General features: G+C 42.6%; 1 protein-coding gene across 1 annotated transcript; it reads right to left on the reverse strand.

The window, feature by feature from the left end:
* Window positions 1-24: 24 nt before the first annotated feature.
* RBX1 (ring-box 1) lies at window positions 25-14,165 on the reverse strand. The gene is made up of 5 exons (XM_060164720.1): window positions 14,033-14,165; window positions 12,041-12,119; window positions 7,081-7,151; window positions 3,851-3,936; window positions 25-1,071 (listed from the first exon to the last, which is right to left on the reverse strand). The coding sequence occupies exons 1-5, from the start codon at window positions 14,108-14,110 to the stop codon at window positions 1,059-1,061; spliced, it is 327 nt and encodes a 108-aa protein (XP_060020703.1). The 5' UTR covers window positions 14,111-14,165; the 3' UTR covers window positions 25-1,058.
* Window positions 14,166-20,207: the final 6,042 nt, after the last annotated feature.

Below are 20,207 nucleotides of genomic sequence, written 5' to 3' on the forward strand. Positions count from 1 at the left end.
AAAAGAACAAAAACCCGTCACATGTTAACGTAAAAATCTTTATTAAAAGTTAACTATTTTTCAAAACAAAAAATTAGAAGAGTGGCATTGTTTTACATTTTTGCAAATCTCTTTTATATCCGACTTAGTAGAAGACAGCTGGATTCTCACCTCTGCTTCTTCACTCAATATGTTGCTTTGGTTGAAGGATATAAAGAAAAGCTGGCCTCGTACAGTCATGCAGTCGGAAAAGGAACTTTGTGAACCTGCTGAAAGGGTTTCTGGAACCCTCAGAAGTCCTCAGCCTATACTTTGAGAACCACTGCAGTAAACTAACCTGCCTCTCAGTTAAAGACTATATAGCCATTGAATTAGTATTAGACCTGGCAGTTCTTTCCATGGCCAAGGCATTTTAAACAAATTGCAAAGGGTGGTGGTGGGGAAGGAAACTTGAATTCTCCTGTTAACTCAATTTTAAATGACATCGATGTCCAACTTGAGTTCACAGATTACTCCTTTGGCAGCCAAGATTACTTATTAGATTTCTCCAAGTTTACTTTTCTAAACTAAGAAGAGAAAGCAACATGTCATACACAAAGTTAACATTTGTATAGTGTTCTTAACAGTTCACAAAGCCTCTTTCTGTGCCCACATGATGCCATTTAGTCCTCGGCAGCCACTTTACAGAAGAAGAGCTCGGAGCAGAGAGGCGACCTGCCCAACACTGCCATCAGTAGCCGGGCTGTGGACCAGGCTTCCTCATGACCAAGAGACATGCTCGCAGGACGACTCTGCTCTGGCTCTAACGAACAAACACCTCACTTTCAAAAGCTGGCTTTCCAACCTAGAAAGAGGGGTCCTTTTATGTTCACTTTTTTCACATACACAAGAGGCGGCATCTGTTCTAGAATCCAACTGGATTTTATTTGACACAGAATACAATATGGGTGCAGGAATAGCAAACTGAAAAGACAAAGCAGAAAAAACACAGTTCTACCTAATTTATAATTAAGTAACAGGAGGGCAAGTCATTAAGTGGCTAATGATACAGTTGAGCTTGACGGAACAATTCTCTTTTTCTAGTGCCCATACCTGAAAGACAAGGTAAATTATTTAATTAATTCCTTAGTAATTTCCTGTTTGAGACTATAAAACCTGCTTAAATATATCCGCAAACCTGGTTAAAACTTTGAAAAGAAGTAAGTGACCACAAGTGTGTGCCAAGACCGGGTTACGACCCTGGTCTCTGCCCCTTTCATTTTACCGGCCCCTATAACATCTTACTTATCACCCCCTTCTTATGACGGTCCCGCCTCACCACGGACTCAGCTGCACCCACCTGACTCCTTCCAGCTACCAGGCAGACACCAGGCAGTAACAGGGAGGCGAGAGGGAGAAGTCAGAGCCGGTGCTTGTGAAAGGGAGCTCCACCTGTTTGCCCCAGGCAGTGGCTCAGACAGCATGAACTCTTGGCCTCCCCTACCTGTGGTGGCCTCTTCACCTCAACTCCAGTCCTCAGGCAAGTTTAGGGTAAGGCAAATACAGAAACCAGTGACTGAACAGCCTTCAATTTCAAAATCTATCACCAGTTCCAATTATAGCCCTGAGTCCACTCAGCACTGCAGAAAGAGAACTGTGGAGAGAAACTAGGTATGGATCTCAGGTCCTTTCTGATTTCCCCAGAAGCCAAAAGTTGGCTCTAGCAAGATTACAAACAAGGGCAGGAAATTTCTTCCACATATAAATGGATTTCTTTTCTTCTTTTTTAAAAAAGTATTTATTTATTTACTTATTCACTCGTCTGCAGCAGGTCTTAGTTGCGGCACACAGGGTCTTCATTGCCGCGTGTGGAATCTTCACCTGTGGCACGCAAACTCTTAGTTGCGGCATGTGGGATCTAGTTCCCTGACCAGGGATCAAACCCAGGCCCCCTGCATTGGGAGCATGGAGTCTTAGCCACTGGACCGCCAGGCAAGTCCCTAAATGGATTTTGTGAACACAAAATCCTTCATTATTATCTTACTTAATAATCTTTTGTCGTGGTTCTTTGTGGGCAGTTGACCTCTGATTAAAATACTTTGTTATATGGATGGAAACCAGGGCACTAGAACTCTGCATCACTGCTTCCATCATCCTGAAGGGGTACTAGATTCCTTAAGCACTTCACGTAAGAAATTCACTTAAATATTGTCTAAAAAAGTCCTCATAGTGTAGAGCTCCGGTGTGTGTTAGAGGGCTGGAGAATAACCCGGAAGTTGTCCATCAGATTTAAGCATGCTGCAATTTGCTTCTTATGAATTTGTTTTCCCAGTGCACTGATAACCATGGCCAGGCAAAGTCACCAGCTGGATACAGTGACAGTGTCAAAGCCCAACAGGAGGGTTCTTTACACCCCCCACTTCTTAGGCTCAGCCCCAGGCACATGTAATGGGCTACATGAGACAGTTTTGGTCCAAGACGGAACCTGGAGCCTGCTCCAGGGCAGAGCCAATTACAAAGGCCTCTTGAGAACTTAGAACAGTGCTTCTGCCTTGACATGTATTACTTGTCATGTCATGGCTCCACTCAGAATGCAAGCTCCCCAAGGACAGGAAAGGACTGTCTCACACATTTTTATATCGTACACATTACTTAGCACATACTTTGCTGAAAGGAATGTGACGGTATGAAGATTATTTGGCAGGTTTCTTAAAAAATGAACATGCATTTCATAAGACTTTCAAAATTCTTTACCAAAATAAATAATCAAGTCTAAAAACAAAATAACTGTACCAATAAGTGATTTGTAAACATTTCACAAACTAAAGAACCCTATTTATTGGTTTTTAAACATAAGAATATTCTGCTAGTCAAAACTCATATTTAAGTAAAAATCTCCCTTTTCATTAAAAATTTGATCAAGAAAATGACTGAAAATTCAACAGATAAAAGAGCGTTTCACACAAGAATATAATAGGCATAAAAATATATAAAAAGTAGCCCAATTTCACTGAAAATTTTAAAAAATGCAATTGAATACTAATTTTCACCTGTCAGTAGCTAAGATGGAAAAGTTTGATAACAGAACATTGGCAAGAAATGGAGAACGGAGCCTCCTGCTTCACTGTTTGCAGGGACTGTGAATTAGCACATATTCTTGGGAAAGGAAAATCTGACACTATCAAAAATAAAAACATACATACTCTTTAATCAGAAATTCCTCTTTTAGGAATTACTACTACAGATATAAAAAATTCTACATGTATATCCAAATACATTCAAGTACATATACGGGGACACTCGGGAAAGCCACTAAGAAGCTGTTGCTGATGGCCACCTCCAGGAAAGAGATGAGGAGAACAAGGTGAGACTCACCTTTTGTGGTAAACCCTTTGACCACTTGAATTTCTGAAAATTTACATGTCATGTTTTATTTACATACTACTAACAGCCACAACAATAATGATTTAGTTGAGATAGCCATAAACGCTGTATCAGAATTAATCAGCATGAGATAAAACCAATGAAACATGATAGGTGGATATAATTCTAGCCCAAAGCAAAGACACCTGACATTAGTTAGCCTCTGGAGCCTTACTACTGATGCGATTTTGGAAATATTTAATAGTTTGCAAATTCTTATATTTTCTACTTTCATAGAACCTGGATAGTTGGGAAACTCTAGGCTGCAAGCTTCTAATGTGGATTCACCTATGCATTTTCCACATAGATGAGTCCTTGTCTAACTAACCAAAAGCTAGTTTATGAAAACAAGGCATGTTCCATGTCTCCATTTTCTAATACTGTGCACCCTCCAGCTTGACGTGAGTCCAAGAATGATACTGACCACAAAGCCCAACCTTAAAACATCAAAACATCCAGAGACACCTACTTTTGGAATTCCCACTCTCTGTTGTCCAACGGACACACCTGCCGTGTTTTGAGCCAGCGGGAGATGCAGTGGAAGTGAAAAGCATGCTGGAAGAAAAGATACATTTTATTAAAAATAATCCTGTGAAGGCTCAGCTCTCTGATGACAATACATCTCAAGGGCGGTGGGGTAGTTACACACAGGGGCTGGAGAAGAGTGATGGAAGGCAACACACAACGGGAGACAAAAGGTCAACAATGGGTTACACCTTGGTTAGGTACGAGGCTAAGTCCAGTGAAACATGTCAGAAACGTCATTCCTACAAAGGGAGGAGTGCATTTAGGAAGCATAGCAGTGTTCTAGCAGTGAGCTCTCCTTCCCTAAGGGAAGATGGAGTGGGGCTTCCTGGTCCTATGCGGCCTGTAGGGGGGGCTTACTCTACTGGGGCTCACGTAGGGAGGCCCTTGATCACACGTGGATTTCAAACATTCCCCCTTCTTGGTCCCCAGCTGCCCTCCCCACCTTGGAGAAGGGAACCCCAGGAGCAGAGGCATCTACTCAGTGTGGGTAGTGCGCCATCCCTGACATCACCCAGAGCTGAGAGGGGCACTGCCCCGACCTTCCACACGCAGCTCAACTCTTTCCAAAGGACTTTATTCCCCCATTTGTTTATAGGTGTATTGATATGACAACAGCCTGGTACTCAGTGAGCCTTTAGTGGGTGAAAGACTGTGTCTTAAAAAGGAATGAGATAAAAACTTAGGGTAAAAGGAAGTATTACAATAGGCACACTGCACGCAAACAGCTGAAAGAGCGTCGAAGGGCTTATTCCACGATCAAGACAGGAAGTAAAAGGGCAAAAGTACCAAGACTACTGGTACAGGGAGCGAGGAGCTGGCCTTCGGATATGGGGAGAAGGAAAGTCCGTGTGCAGCTTTTTGGTACGTGTTAATGACGTGCAGACGCTAACCACAGCACCTCTGTAATGGATGTTTATCCTCTGCCCCTGCTCGTGTGAGCAGCGAACGCGGACGGAACAACAAGAGTCTCCTCACCTGAGCCATGACGGGTCGGCTGAGTGGGGACAGGGGAGAAGTGCTGACACCCCAACACACCATGAAAGCCTTGGCAGGCTTGGCTTAGTAACAGCCCTGAACTCTGGTCAGCGTATCCCCCCAAACATACATGGAACTTAAGAATCACAATGTGGATTATCACTTGTGAACTGTCTTTGCACAAAGACAGAAAGAGAATTCCGTGACAAACACTAGAGTCCACGGCTGGTGCACTGGGGCTACTCAAAAGGACAAACACTATCCCAGAGCAGTGGCCCTTTGCAAGATCCCTTTCCTCCTGACGCTCACACAACTCATTATTTCTGAAAAAGAGAAAAAACAAAATTTCCAAAAGGCAGCAAGCGGAGGCATTTTTCTCAATCCCCAGGCGGTGGGGACAGGCTCACCTAAGGGCGTTCAGGACACGCTTCTCCACCTCCCAGCTGCCCCGTTAGGCACCTTGCAGCAGTACAGGGTCCTGTACTCCCCAGCCACCTCCGAAGACAGAGGGAAAGACGGGCTGCAAATGAGGCTGCAGGGCTGGTGACAGCATCCCTGAATGCCCCTGTTCCCAGCTTTCTTCCTGTTAACCATCTAAGACATATTGATGAGTACACTGAGCAGTCTCAAAATACACTGCCTGGTGTTTCACACTTTGCAGGCAGTCTGTAAACATCTATTACCTCACTGGAGCCTCCAGCAACCCAGGCAAGCAAGCATGACGGCTATTACTATCTTCATTTTACAGACAGGAAACTGTCTGCATAACCAGAAGAGTTAAGTGACTTGCCTAATTCATAGAGCAGGTTAGTAGAAGACCCAGCACTAGAACCTGGGACTAGTCCAAAGGTTTCAGGCACACCTGCTGGCTCTTCTTGGTGGCAGGCTCTCTGAGCTCGACTCTCCTGAGCTGAATTTAAGGAGAAGCTCACTCCTTTTCCTTCCACCACAAAGTGACAAGGTTCTTAGTATACGCCTGGATGCCAGGGAGAGCAAAGAGCCCGATAAGCTTTATTCTTTATCCCCATAAATGATAAACACTGTCCCTTGGCCAGAGGCTACTGTGAAACTGTCGAAGGGCCCCAACAGCATGGAGAAGGTGCCCCACAAGGTGTGGGCTGGGAGGAGAGCCTCAACCCGAGGGAGAAAAGTACTGATAGCTCTCTCTTCAGGAACTACAGCCACCCCAAATTTTATTTATTTATATTTATTAACAAAGACGCTTACTGCATGCAGGAGGTGTTCTAAGCAGTTTTTTTTTTTTTGAGCAGAGAAAGGTTTACTGCAGGGGCATGCAAGGAGATGGGTGGCTCATGTCCCAAAAAAACCCCAACTCCTCTAAGCACTTTTTAACATAAAATCACTTCATCGTGATTGTGACACTATGCAATCTACTATCAGCTCCATTTCATACGAGGCTTAGAGAGGCCAATACTTTGCCCAAAGTCACCTAGCAAGTCCCAGAGACAGGGAATGATGGTCTGACTCCAGAGTCTGACTTCTTAGGCCTGTGTCATGCTGGGAGCCCGGACATGCAAGACGCCCGGACAGGACAATTTTAGCTCCTATGACGGGGACTACATGTCTATAAGGATGAATTTTTAACACGTGCTGGAAATAACATATTTGATGTCTATTATCCTTCACAGCTGTCACTCCCTGGAAGGCCGTACATTCAGTCCAGAGATGCTGTACAAAACATTTCTGGCATGAGCCACATTAAAAAAAAACCCAAATCCTAACTTAGTACATTTGCCACACCTAAAACACACACAAACACACACACACACACACACACGGACACTCAATTTATTCACCTTAGTTCCACAAGACACCTAGCCTTTTAAAAATGTGTTACGAAAGTAAAGATTTCCACTAACAGAATATTCCAAAGACTGTACCATAGGCGTTGAAGGCAATTCCCAAAGATGAATCCCCAAAATGTTGCTGACAAAAGTTGGTACACTTTATAATTAAGACAAACTATTGTCTCTGCAATAACTAATAATTTTAACCCTATAACAGGTGAACAGTACAATGCTTTTAAATCTTTTTTTTTTTTTTTTTAATATTTGTGTACCTTTTGGGAGAGAAGTGGGCTAGTCATTTTTTTCCTAGTTAGTTTCAAGACCGGCAAAGCAGGAAAAGTGGGACTATGTTTACAAGCCATGCTGATAGGGAAAGATGTTTCCTTACGTTACAGACTCCCCACGCAACGGTGCACTCTTCAGAAGTAGCGGACGCCTGGTTGGCTTGACACTCTATGCCTGTGGGAACAAGAGCAGACAGCACTGGACCCTGGCAACAACCTTTTCACCTACAGCTGCCCTACCTGCACGATTACACGATGACACGACTGGGGCGGGGGGTTGGTGGTGATGGCATAAACATGAACAAAATCTCAAGTGGTTAATTAGTCATAATTGTTTTTTAATGAATGTGGAAAGGGGTGAAGAATAGAGAAGGCAGAGATATGACTTAACAGCATGCTTTGCAATGAATCCCTCCCCTTGTTCAAAAACAGAGTAACGAAGGAAAGAGTACTTTTAAACTCTGAACATAACCTGACTTGTCCAAATGACAGTGATTCCTCCTAATCTGGTAAATTTAGTAAATTCTTAAAGCCACCTCATAACTCTTACTGTTCTGAGAACTGGCATCTCTATTCTTGGTGAATGCTTCCTCTCAGGCCCTTACAACACCCAGGTTTGCCACATGAAAGCCTAGCTGGGGGACAAGCTCTAGTCCCTAAAGGAGTCAGGCAGACATATGGAGCTGGGAGAGAGCAAGCAAAAGGGGGTGAAGAGGCCTGTGGCGAAGAGCAGTGTACGCTCTGCATGAGGACATCAAAACTCAAGTCCTTAAAACACCGTCAACACAGCAGATCTGTGAGGCCAACGGGTTAGAGGAGACTCAGGGCTACCACTTAAGTGACACTTATTGCCCCTGAGGTGATTCTCACCGGTGAATGGAGCAAATTGCTGCAAATGTATCCAAATATCAATTTCATAGAGGGGGAAGGGAGGGAACTTAAATAGAATAAAAAATCTGACTGAGATCCAGAAAGGATGAGTAAAGCTCTATTGGGGATAAATATTCAACGAACAAGAATTACTAATGTGTAATTTGCTTTCTCTGAAGGCGGTAACTAAATGGAGTCTCCCTTCTGAAAAACAAAAAGCTTCAGGAAAGACTATTTAATGAGACAATTACTTCAAACTTCCATAGGCGGAAAATACTAAAATTGTATGAAAGTAATGCTGAGATGTTTATGCATACATTTGGTCTTAGGGGAAGAGATATACCATAATGTTCTTTCCCCCACCCTTCAAAAATATGAAAGGCAAAGGATCTGAAATCACAGAAGTTGCTTATGCTACCCAGATTCACACTACAAAGAGAATAACTGGTTTTCCTTCTGATAAAAGTGGAGAATCTAGGGCCTATGCCATATATTCAAGAATGTATGGGGGCTGTGAATGCATCCTATTCAAAGAGATGGCAGAGAAGATAAAATCTGATGTCCTTCAAGTTGGATCATCTCACTTAGATGAGGACTATGTATTAAGAAATTAGCTAAGCAAGAGGCACAATTATTATTTAAGTAAATAATGAAACTGTTTCAAGGTACATTATCATGTTTAAATTTTTCTAGGTCTACGTATTTTTAAGGGGCTGTCGTTCTATGCCTAGTGCAAACTAGGCTTTCAGTATCTGAATAAGCTAACAAAAAACACTTCTATAAATAGAGAGAATAGGGGCCAAATATACATTTATTCTTATCAGAAAACTCCTAACAAAGAACAAAAATATATTGTACAGCACAGGGAATACAGGCAATATTTTATAACAACTTTAAAGGGAGTATAATCTATAAAAGCATTCAATCACTATGTTGTACACCTGAAATTAATATAATATTGTAAATCAACTATACTTTAATAATAATAAAAAAAGATCAGAAATAGGATTGCAATACAGAACGTCAGATAAAAGGGGATAAGGCATGAAAAATTACTAAATACAAGTGTAAAATGTCCTCAAAGATAAAATGTTTTCAAGCTTTTGGTCCAGAGGCTGAGCATTGGCGTTTAGTCATTTGTTTAAACAGGGGAAGGAATTGTTCTCTGTCAGCCTAGAACAGACAGAAAGGCAGCACACAACAGGTGTGCAAAGGCAGAAGTTGATTTCATGTGACTTATAAAGCTTGAGGACTTTTATACTTCAATACAAGAGCATTACAACCAGAGGACTGCTAAGGAAGCAATGGCTTCTTCTTGGAAGTGAAGAGATTTCACACTTTGAAAATATTGATGGACCTGTGGTTTTAGGAAAAGACTAACTTAGGGGCAGACGCTGGGTCTAAGCACTTCTGGATGCCCCCTTCATCTGGAACAAGATTACCTGAGGCAATGGAGAAAATTACACCTAGCAGATGGTGCTCTCTAAAAGAACCAAGAAATAGGGCAATGCAAAATAAGTATGAAGCTATAGTAGGACAGGTAGTAACAATTTGGATTCCAAAGAGGAAGTCTTCAGACCAAGAATGCTTTGTAGGTGAGTTCAACTGGAGCACAGCCATAATCACTCGTTTATTTACGGCTCTGTATACAATTATTCATTTAATGCCAGACCAGAATTTATTAGAAAATGGCCATTGCTAGATCAAGATTCTTATTTTCATCTTTAACAAAAGTGTCTTTTTTTTTTTTTTTTTGTGGTTCGCGGGCCTCTCACTGTTGTGGCCTCTCCCGTTGCGGAGCACAGGCTCCGGACGCGCAGGCTCAGCGGCCATGGCTCACGGGCCCAGCCGCTCCGCGGCATGTGGGATCTTCCCGGAACGGGGCACGAACCCGTGTCCCCTGCATCGGCAGGCGGACTCTCAACCACTGCATCACTAGGGAAGCCCCAAAAGTGTCTTTTTACAAGCATCATAATTCATCTATTTTTCAAAGGAAGACAAGCCCAGTTGCAGCAACCAGATTTCTCTTTAGTGTCTGTAATAAACAGAAGGGTATGTTCCATAAGGGTAAAGACCTGATCTCAGGTCTTCTATCCTAGACCTTGCAAAATGCCCAGGATATAAATATTCATCAAATGAACATAAGACATGATTTGAAAATACTTTGTTTGTTATAGGAATTCAACGTCCTACTTCTGCATCTGACATTTAAAATATATGATAAAGCAGGTGTCTAACTAAAAGCCCACATTGACCCCTCAAGTGTTCAACACTAAGAGAAGACAGAATATCAGTGGCCTTTGTCTGTCACCATCTTCCCAAGAAGTGCATTCTCTTGCATCCAGAGAGACACACAATGACTTAAATACAGAGGTTAAAAACAAGTCAGGATTACAGAAAAGAGCCCCAAGAAAGTAAAATTTTCTCTGGGCACAACTCCTTGTGAAAATGCACAGCAAGGAATTGGCAAGCACGTAATCAAAAACCCCACCCTAGCACATTTAACACTGTGCATGTGTATTTCTGTGATGGGTTCCTTCCCTCTACATTAAACATCATGGTAGCTGCTGATCTGCTTTGACTGTTGTGTGAAAAGGTAAACAGGGTCAAAACTCAAAGAAACCAAGGGCAGTAAACTACCAACACATGCCATGATTGTTTTCCCGCACAAAATATTTGATTTGTGCTTTCCAAGTTGCAATGACCACAGACTAGTCTCCTATTTTGTGTTTTTATTATTCACTGAGCAAATATCTAGTGAGAACCTATTATAGTTTATCACTAGATATAGTAGTATTATAGTACGAAACACTATGCTAGATGCTAGGAACACATCAGTAAATAACATGGAATTATAAAGAACCAACTAAATTAAATGACTGCTACAAAGAAAACTATAGGATGTCTTGGAAATATTTAACAGAACTGGCATAGCTTGTGTTTGTGTGTATGTAAGTATGGTCAGGGAAAACATCTTTGAGCAAGTTCAAGGTGAGATCTGAAGACCAACTATGGGTTAGTTCTACATTGCCCAATAAAGTAGCCACTGGCCACGTGTGAGAACTGAGCACTTGAAATGTGGCTAGTCTGAAATGAGATGCTCTGGAAGTGTGAAATACACTTTGAAGACTTAGTACAAAAAAAAAAAAAGTAAAATATTTCACTTTAAAATGTTGATTACATGTTGAAATAAAAATATTTTGGATATAGTAGGATAAATAAAATACAAATCATCTGTTTCTTTTAACTTTGTTAATATGAGTACTAGAAAACTTTAAATTACGTATGTGCTCACAATTGAGGCTTACATTTAGATTAGACAGTGCTGCATTAGACAAAGATAGGGGGAGAAGAGGTGAAGAACATTTCAGCAGAGGGAACAGGATATGTAAGGGCTCTAAACAAGAGCATGGACACTTGAAGAATGGAAAGAAAGTCAGAGGAACCACCAGAGTATGCAGGAGAGTGGCTCAAGATAAAGTTGAGGAGGCAGGTAAGTCATTTAAGAAATAAGTTATAATTTCAATTCGAGAAAGTTGCAATTTCTTTGCCCTATTCCTGATCTCAATAACAAACCATTTTAGTACCTGGATGAATAGTGACTGTCCCTGGTGTGATCAACATTCTTGCCCCTATTACTACAAGGATACTAAGTCCACTATGTGTTGACCACTATGTGTAACGAAATATGTGGAAATTTAAATTAAATTTCTTTACAGCAATTAACTGCCTATTTAGATGTCGGCAGTGATGTCCCCTTAACTACACTTGGGCTAACACTGAAAATCCATACTCAGGTTTCTTTTCTTCATAAATCCCCAGCAAAAACTAGCTCTAACAGAACATTTTAGCTCAAAGTTATTTTTCTTTCTTTCACTATTTTTGCCTTTGAGTCTGGTTACAAGATGGGAAACAGAGAGGATATAATCAATAGTACCTCTGTGTCCACAATTCATTCTAAATGTGGCCTTGCCATCTTTAGATTGAGTAGATTTATTCTGAGAGAGGGGTATGCCTGCAGGACATCATAAAAAACTACTTTATTTCAAACATACCAATGGCCTAGATGGACAAGACCCCAAGTGCTCTGACTGTACTTTAAATCTCCTTGGGAAGAAGAAAACTGGTCACATCAGGATGGCCGCAATCTCTGTAACCTTCTCAACTTCCTCCCATCCTCCTCCAATTACTTACAAAGATCCATAATGTGGTTCCGGCAGATGGCACAGTTATCAACCACAATATCCCAGGCCCAGAGGGCTACCGCATTCCACTGCAAAGAGAAAAAGGGGGAACAATGCACTCTACTCTCCTTGTAACACAAGCATAGACACACACAGAACACACACACGACACTCTAGGATTTCATGCTCCAGTTATCAACTTTTTGGCCACAAGGACCACTAAACAAAAGAGCTTCTAGAGGTTACATTACTCTTATTTATTATATCAGACAGCAAGAGTAGGTTACACGTACGCTCACCCATTCTCCAAACAGTTGAGTATATAAATACAGAAATGAATGTCATCTTTTAATTTTATTTTTTCCTACAGTTTAGTCAGCCATATCAACGCAAACAAATCAGGAATAATTTATAAGTGCCTATTTTAGGTCTAATAATCACAAACTTGAATTACTGTGCAGGTTCTCCTGGCAGTTGCAGAAGAGCTCAATTTCTGCATAAACAAATATCTGCTCTTCAAGGAGACTTTGGAAGCAGGAATGGGGAGGTCGAAAACAAGGAACACAATGAACTAAGATGATGACTGGATCATAAAACGGGTAATCGTGGGATAAGCTGGATAACTACGCAGTGTCAATACTCAGAACAAGGTCATCACTTAAATCTTACAAGATAACTGCACAACAAACTCCAAAATTCACCAGAATTTTGTTTAGTTCCTATCATCAAATAAACTGTTTTCAACTTTTACATGCTCAAACTGTTATATTCAGTTAAGATAATTTCCATAAGAATTTATCTAAAAGTAGTATTTAAGTAACTCAACCCTCTGGCTTCTGCAATTATAAATATCCCCAAACTCCCTTTCATCCACGAATTTGGTGCTACTTCTCAAACCTTCATCTCTTTCAAGCCTAATTCTCAGTGTCTAGTAACTTCTTCAGCACTTTTCACCCTACAGCTTCAACTTGGAGGAAAAAAATCCTACTTCTATTCTTCAACATGGCTGCTGGCTGTAACTGAGCATGCAGGGCCCACAATGAAACGCGAAAAAGCACTAGGAGGGGGAATATTGTCAGGGTTTAGCCAGATGTTCCAGGAATAACATCTTCCCTATTTCAGGTCTTCATTTTGTACAGATCTGTTTTATCTTGGGTGGGAATCGGCACTTTTCTCCCCAACTGCTGGCAAACAACTATAAGGCATTTCATGCAAAAAGACACGTCCCACATTTCTGCTTTCCCACTTTTACCAGGTCGTTCGCAACTAGTACTCAACCCTGCCTAAATGACACAAGATTTGGGCTCGCATTTTCTTTTTAACAAATTCCACCATGTTTCTTTTTTTTTGGACAGCGGGATTCTGAATATGACCACAGGACTGGGGCAGCTGTGTGACAAACCAACAGACCTCTCAGAAGAGCCAAGAGTTACACTCGAGACACTTTAACTCGGCAGGGTCGAGGACCAGAGAGGGCTAATGGAGGCCTCGATTAGGCGAGGACCGGGTCGGGGTCCCTCAGAGGGACCCCAAGCTTCGGACAGGGGCGGGGCACGGAGATCGCCAGCCCGGGTCCTCAGAGGCCTCCAAAGCGGTAGGACCTCAGGTTCCCGGCTTTCGCCACACCGCCCCATCCTCCATCCACCGCAGCACTCCGACTCCCCCTTCCTCCCACCCCACCCTCTCCTTCCCCACCCCTCCACCACTCCAGTGACAGCTCAGGCGCTTGGCTCCTGCAGCCAAGTCGCAATCCCGCGTATCTCAATAAGCACCTCCGTGATTGGCCCCTCAGCTTCCTAACGAAACCAATACTGCCACTGACAGTGGGCGGCAGTCACGCCGATCAACCCTAAAACCCGCCCACCGGCTTCCTTTCGTGGTACCCTGTCCCAGGAACGCCCTGAAATGAAGCCCTTTCCTCCGCGCCTTGGCCATCCTCGGGCCTGCCAGCCAGATCCACGCCTCTCTAGCTTCCCTGAGGAAGGCGCTGGCGAGACCCAACCTTTTTCACTTCAAAGCGCTTCTTGCCCGCGCCGCTGTTCGTGCCGCTCGGGGTATCCACATCCATCGCTGCCGCCATTTTGGAAACACACGCTCCGTCGCCCGGCTACTGCGCCTGCGCGTCAGCGCAAGCCTCGCTCCCCCTCCCTCCTCCCGCGCCCCACCCCTCACTGGCGCGCGAGGGGCAGGTGGGGGCGGAGCATGTGGCCACGCCTCTTAAAGGCGCTGGCGCTGTCCTCCCCCACCCCCCACCTACCCAGCGTTGGCGGAGAGGAGGCGGTGGCCCGAGCGTCTGGGGCGGGGCCGGGCGGGGCTGGGCCGAAGTGAGCGAGCCGGGTGGAAACGTTCGAAAGGGCTCGTTCTCGTCGCCCTCCCCCGGGAAGCCCCCGGCCACACTCCCTCAGCTGGGGCGGCGGCTGCTTCCTCCGCTTGGGCCGCGACCTGCAGCACCGGCCCCGCCTCGCCTTCCCCGGCGCCAAGGAGCTCCCCGGCTCGCTGGTCCTCGTCGCGTTCTTTTGGGGAAGGGGCGAGGGTGGGCGTCCCGCCTCCCGCTGCCGAAACCCGAAACCTCACACTGGTCTTTCCAGATCCTGACCCGCTTACGAGCCCGGCCTGAGTTGCTACCCTCCCTGGGAGGCCTGAAGCACCGTTTGGTTTCCTAATTCCAATTCGGGAAATACTCAGGATTCGATGGGGAGACTGGAGCCCCCCGCTTCCGTGTCCTCCGCAGGATCAAATTGAGCAGGCATTATGTAGCCCTGCCTTCACCTGCCCACCTGAAATAGGTGGAGGGAGGAGGCTTAGGAGACTGGGAGATGACAGCCACAGCCCACCCAAAATACCAGTCCAACTCGGAATGGCCTTCGGTTAAAGAACACGATTTACATTTAACTCACTTGAGCACACACTTCCCATTCCTCAGTTGGTCATCGGACTATGGGGTCCTTTCTCCTTAATTTCGGTCCTCTTTCCTCTCTTTGAGCCATGATCACATCTGCAGTCACTGTACTTCTTGAAGTGTTTGTGTGAGGTATTTGCCACTTATTCTTACTGGTCATTCCTTCCCAGCCAAAGCACCTGAACTTTATGTCACCCTCCCTTTTCTAGACCAGCCCCCCGCCCCTTTTTCATCTCTAATCTTGCAGAGGTATGACTCTGCTAGATAACTCTTAAATTTTGTATTAGCTTGTTTGAAATCTCATATTTTCTATTAAAAGAGAATTGAAGAGTGATTGATTGTGTTGACTCCATTGTTAAACCAGAAGAAGTAGGATTTGTTTCCTTGTCTTAATCATAAACAAGAACAACGAATCTGTGAAAACACCACCACAGCTTTAACCAGACTAGAATAGAGAATAATTGTGTGAGACCTTAAAGCATTATAGGAACCTTACAAAGTTTTTCTAAGCCCAAGTTTTGTTAAATTAATGCTTCCACGTTAAGAGTTCTGTCATTTATTGTGTTCCTGCAGGAATACCCGAAACGCATAGTAAACTAAGGTATTGAGTGCATATTTATCCTTCATTCAACAAATTCACTGAGTATGTACCAGGTCCTGTTATAAACAGGAGAGACTGTGATGAAGGAGTCTAACTCCTGGTAGGGAGATAATACACAAGTCAACAAATAAACACCAGAAAATCTCAGATATCAATAAGTGGAAGCAAGGTCATGAGACTGAAGGGAGATGGAAGCAGTATTAAATTCGGTGATCAAATAAGTCCCCTATGAGGAGTAACATTACAGCTGAAGTCCTTCCAAGGGCTTAAAAGGCCCTGTATGATATGCTTCCCATTCATTTTATTGTGCTTTTCTTCTTTTCTTTAATGGTACATGTACCTTCTAACATATTTTTTCACTTACTCATTAGATTTATTGGTTTTTGTGTGTCCCACCAAGAGGAATTTTTTTATTGTTTTCTTTATTGGCAACAAATACTCCTAGAACAGTGCTCGGTAAGTTGTAGGTGCTCAGTATGTGTTGAATGAATAAACTTGAAGCTTATTGAGCAAGGGGAGTGTGGTAAGAGAGGTTGGACAGGCAGGCAGGGGCCAGATCAGGTAGGGATTTTATTGAAGATGTTATGGGAAGATATTGGAGGGATAAAGTAGGGGAGGGGACTAACAGTGACATAATCTTATTTAAGTTTTTTAAAGTTTTTAAGCTTTGTAGGAAGAAGGTATGGTAGAGGTACGAGAGAGGAAGCACCAACGATTTACAAGTTGTTTGCTTTGTAAAGAGCTACAGTGGGGCAGTTCCATTAAGCTATGAAAACCTCATGTACTGATCTCTCCTTTGGAGATTTACCTTGCTGTGATGATTGGCCACCGCGTTCTGTATACTAGATCCTGCTGCATAAACCTAAGAAAACTTTTTGTAGGCCCCGTACAGATTCCTATCCTTCAAAATTTTACTTAGTTTACAATGCCATAGGTTGTAATTTTACTTTAGTTCTATTCAGTTCATCCATCCAGCCATTCTTTCATTCAACAAATATTTTTTATTTAAAACTTTTCCCCTCCCCGACAATGGTAGGTCAGAAGCACAGGTAACAACCTGGACTTTTAAATATTTTTTAATATTTGGCCGTGTTGGGTCTTTGTTGCTGTGCACGGACTTTCTCTAGTTGCGGTGAGCGGGGCTACTCTTCATTGTGGTGCACGGGCTTCTCATGGCGGTGGCTTCCCTTGTTGCAGAGCACGGGCTCTAGGCGCGTGGGCTCAGTAGTTGTGGCTCATGGGCTCTAGAACTCAGCCCCAGTAGCTGTGGCGCACGGGCTTAGTTGCTCTGTGGCATGTGGGATCTTCCCAGACCAAGGCTCGAACCCATGTCCTCTGCGTTGGCAGGTGGATTCTTAACAACTGCACCACCAAGGAAGCCCCTCAACAAATATTTCTAAAACATCTACAGAACGTGCTGTGTGTTAATTATACCATGCTGATCTGGATAAAAAGACATCTGACATTTTAAGTACTTGCCAAAGTCCCCTTTCATCATTGAACTTATGATGTGTAACAGGAGAGGCAATAGTCAGTTCATGATAATTCCAATGAATTTTAGGAAAGGGGAAGTACAGGGTGCCTTGAAGCAGAAGGACAGTCTGGAGGGTGGGGGAAGTCCTCTTAGAGGAAATGTTTTGAGATTGAAGGATGAGCCAGACAAAGAGGAGTGGATGCAGTGGTATGCTGGTAAATGTTAAAAAATCCAGCTCTTAACAAAAGAAAGGGGGGGGGGAAGTCCTGATTTGTAGCTTTAGCAGCCAGATTGCAAAATTCCTGAAAATTTAACAATTGCTTCCATAAGCTGATGCAAGCTGGCTCCAGCACTCACACATACTGAGGGATATGGAAGAAGGTGGCATTCCAGTTTGAGCCAACAGTGTACAGAAGGAGCTGGAAGCTGGAGAATGCATAGTACACTCATAAAGAAGCCTGGAATGGCTGCAGTATGAAGAGAATGAGGATGATATAAAATGTCTGCAAAGATGTGCAAGAATCAATTGTTAGTCTCTCTTCCCAATTCTATATTTAGCAATGTCATGTTGTTAGCTTGAAATTGGCCATAATCGAGTATTTACACTGTGGAAATCAGCCAACACTACAAACCAGGGGTCCCCTTACCCTCCTAGAGTCAGTTGTTAAACATTTACTGCTGGTATGGGCCAGGTCTTGCAAGAATGTTCAGTAGAGCCATGCAAAGAGTTTTGGTCTTTATCCTCAGTGATGAGAAGCCACTGAAGGATTTTAACCAGTCAGCCACATGGTCAGATATGCCTTTTTCAAAAGTGCTCAGCAGGACTGCCACTTCTGGGAAGATGGAGTAGACATACTTTTTCCTATTCTTCTCTCTAAGTACAACTAAAATCCCTGGATAAGATATATATTTTTTAAAACGTAAGACTCTGAAAGATGGAGAGAAGAGGGCAGACCTGTTAGGGACCTCAGGACTTGAGGAATGACATGGTAGTGAGTTCTCTAGGTTTTCTTTTTACCTCCTATATCCCTGTCTTGGAACTGAAGAAGCCAGCAACCTGGAAATGCCAGTGAGTGCAGATAAAACAACAGCAACAGGTTGCTTTCTCTAGCAGACAGAAAAGTTTTAGACAATAACTTCTCTACTCCATTCAAATTACGCAGAAAAAAAAAAAGTGGCCCCACTCCAACCCAAGTGGGGAGCTTAGACTGTACAGTTCACAAGTCTGTAACCAGGTGGTATAGGCCAATTAGGGAGTTGGAACTTTCCAGGTGTTAACGAGCTCCCCTACCCCTGTGGTGTAACAGGGGACCATGAAGGGGTATGGACTTCCACTCCCACTCAGCAGTAATGAGGCACCCCTTCCCTTCCCTGCTGGAGTGGTATTGGAGGAGGCCTAATGGAGAGTTAGGACTTTCACCGTCACCCAGCAATAATGAGCCCCCCAACCACCACTGCAGTGTCAGTAGAGACCATGTAGGGAGATGGAACTCCCACCCCTGCCCAGCAGTAATGAGGAGCACCCTCACCTTTGGGTGTTGATGGAGACTAACTGGGGAATCTGGACTTCTACCTCTACCCTCCCTTGCAGGAGCAGTGTCAAAAAAAAGGAAGGTTTAAATAAGATCCAGAGTCTCATAAAATAATATTAAGATGTCCAATTTCAGTTGAAAATCACTCAACTTACCAAGAGCTGTGAGATCTAAAAATGAATGAAAAAAGACTATCTATCAATAGATGCCAACACCAAGATGACAGATGTTAGAATTATCTGACAAAGATTTCAAACAAGCAATGATAAAAATTTTTCAACAAGCAATTACAAACAAACTTAAAACAAATCTCAGGAAATAAATAGAAGAGATAAAGAAGACCCAAATGGAAATTATAGAACAGAAAACTTCTATAACTGAAATATCTCAGTGGATAGGCTCAATAGAAACTACTCAATCTGGACAAGAGAGAGAAAATAGACTGAAAAAACAAAACCAAAAATCTCCAGAGTGAAAATAACAAAAGATCTAACATTTGTGTCGTCAAGAGTCCCAGAAAGGAAGGACAAAGAGAGCCAGGCTGAAAATGTAATTGATGAAGTCATGGCTGAAATACTTCTCAAATTTGGCAAGAAACATAAAACTATAGATTCAAGAAACTGAGTAAATCCTAAATAGGACAAGCCCAAAAAATCCATGCCAAGACACAATTAAACTTCTAAAAACTAAAGAGAAAGAAAAAAGTCTTGAAAGCAGCCAGAGAAAATGACAGCTTACCTATTGAGGAAAAATAATTCGAATGACAGCAGATTTCTCATCAGAAACCATGGAGGCCAGAAAGAAGTGGCAAAATATTTTTTCAGTACAGAAAAAACAAAACCAAAATCTGTCAGCCCAGAATCCTATAGCCAGTGAAAATATTCTTCAGCAATGAAGGGGCAATCAAGACATTCTAAGATGAAGGAAAACTAAGAAAGAATTTGTCAGCAGCATACCCACCCAAAAAATGGCTAAAGGAAGTTCTCTAAAGTAGGCAGGAAACAATAAAACAAGGAACCTTGGAACATCAGGAATAAGAAAGAACACACAGTAAGCAAAAACAGAGGTAAATGCAATAGGCTTTCCTTCTCCTCGAGTTTTCTAAAGCATGTTTGACAGTTGAAGTAAACATTATAAGACTGTCTTACGTGGTTCTAAATTTATGTGGAGGAAATATTTAAGAAAATTATAAATGAACATAGAGGAAGGTAAGCTATCTATACTTCACTCAAACTGGTAAAATGATGACACCAGTAAACTGTCATAAGTTATGTATATATAATGTAATACCTCGAACAACCACCTTAAAAATATACAAAGAGATACACTTAAAAACATTATAGATGAATCAAGATGGAATTCTAAAAAATGCTTAAGTAACCCACAGGAAGGCAGGAAAATAAAAATAGAGAAATGAAAACAGAGAGAACAAACAGAAAACAAAAAATAAAACAGACTAAATTCTTAAGATATCAATAACTACATTAAACATAAATGGTGTACATATACTAATTAAGAGCCAGAGATTGGCAGAGTAGATTAAAAAAATGACCCAATCAATATATACTGTCTACAAGAATCTCACTTCAAAAATTATGATATAGGAAGGGTGCCAGTAAAATAATGGAAAAAAGATGTCATACAAACATTAAGCAAAGGAAAGTAGAAATG

This window comes from Lagenorhynchus albirostris, chromosome 11 (genome assembly GCF_949774975.1).
Source record: "Lagenorhynchus albirostris chromosome 11, mLagAlb1.1, whole genome shotgun sequence".
Lineage (NCBI taxonomy): Eukaryota > Metazoa > Chordata > Mammalia > Artiodactyla > Delphinidae > Lagenorhynchus > Lagenorhynchus albirostris.

Excerpts from the sequence above, each read along its gene's own strand:
- RBX1 (XM_060164720.1), bottom strand. The coding sequence starts at position 14,110 with ATGGCGGCAGCGATGGATGTGGATACCCCGAGCGGCACGAACAGCGGC. Across the intron at positions 12,120-14,032 it reads AGCGCTTTGAAGTGAAAAAG|TGGAATGCGGTAGCCCTCTG; the intron begins GTTGGGTCTCGC and ends TTCTCTTTGCAG. Across the intron at positions 3,937-7,080 it reads TTGCGTGGGGAGTCTGTAAC|CATGCTTTTCACTTCCACTG; the intron begins GTAAGGAAACAT and ends CTTTTCTTCCAG.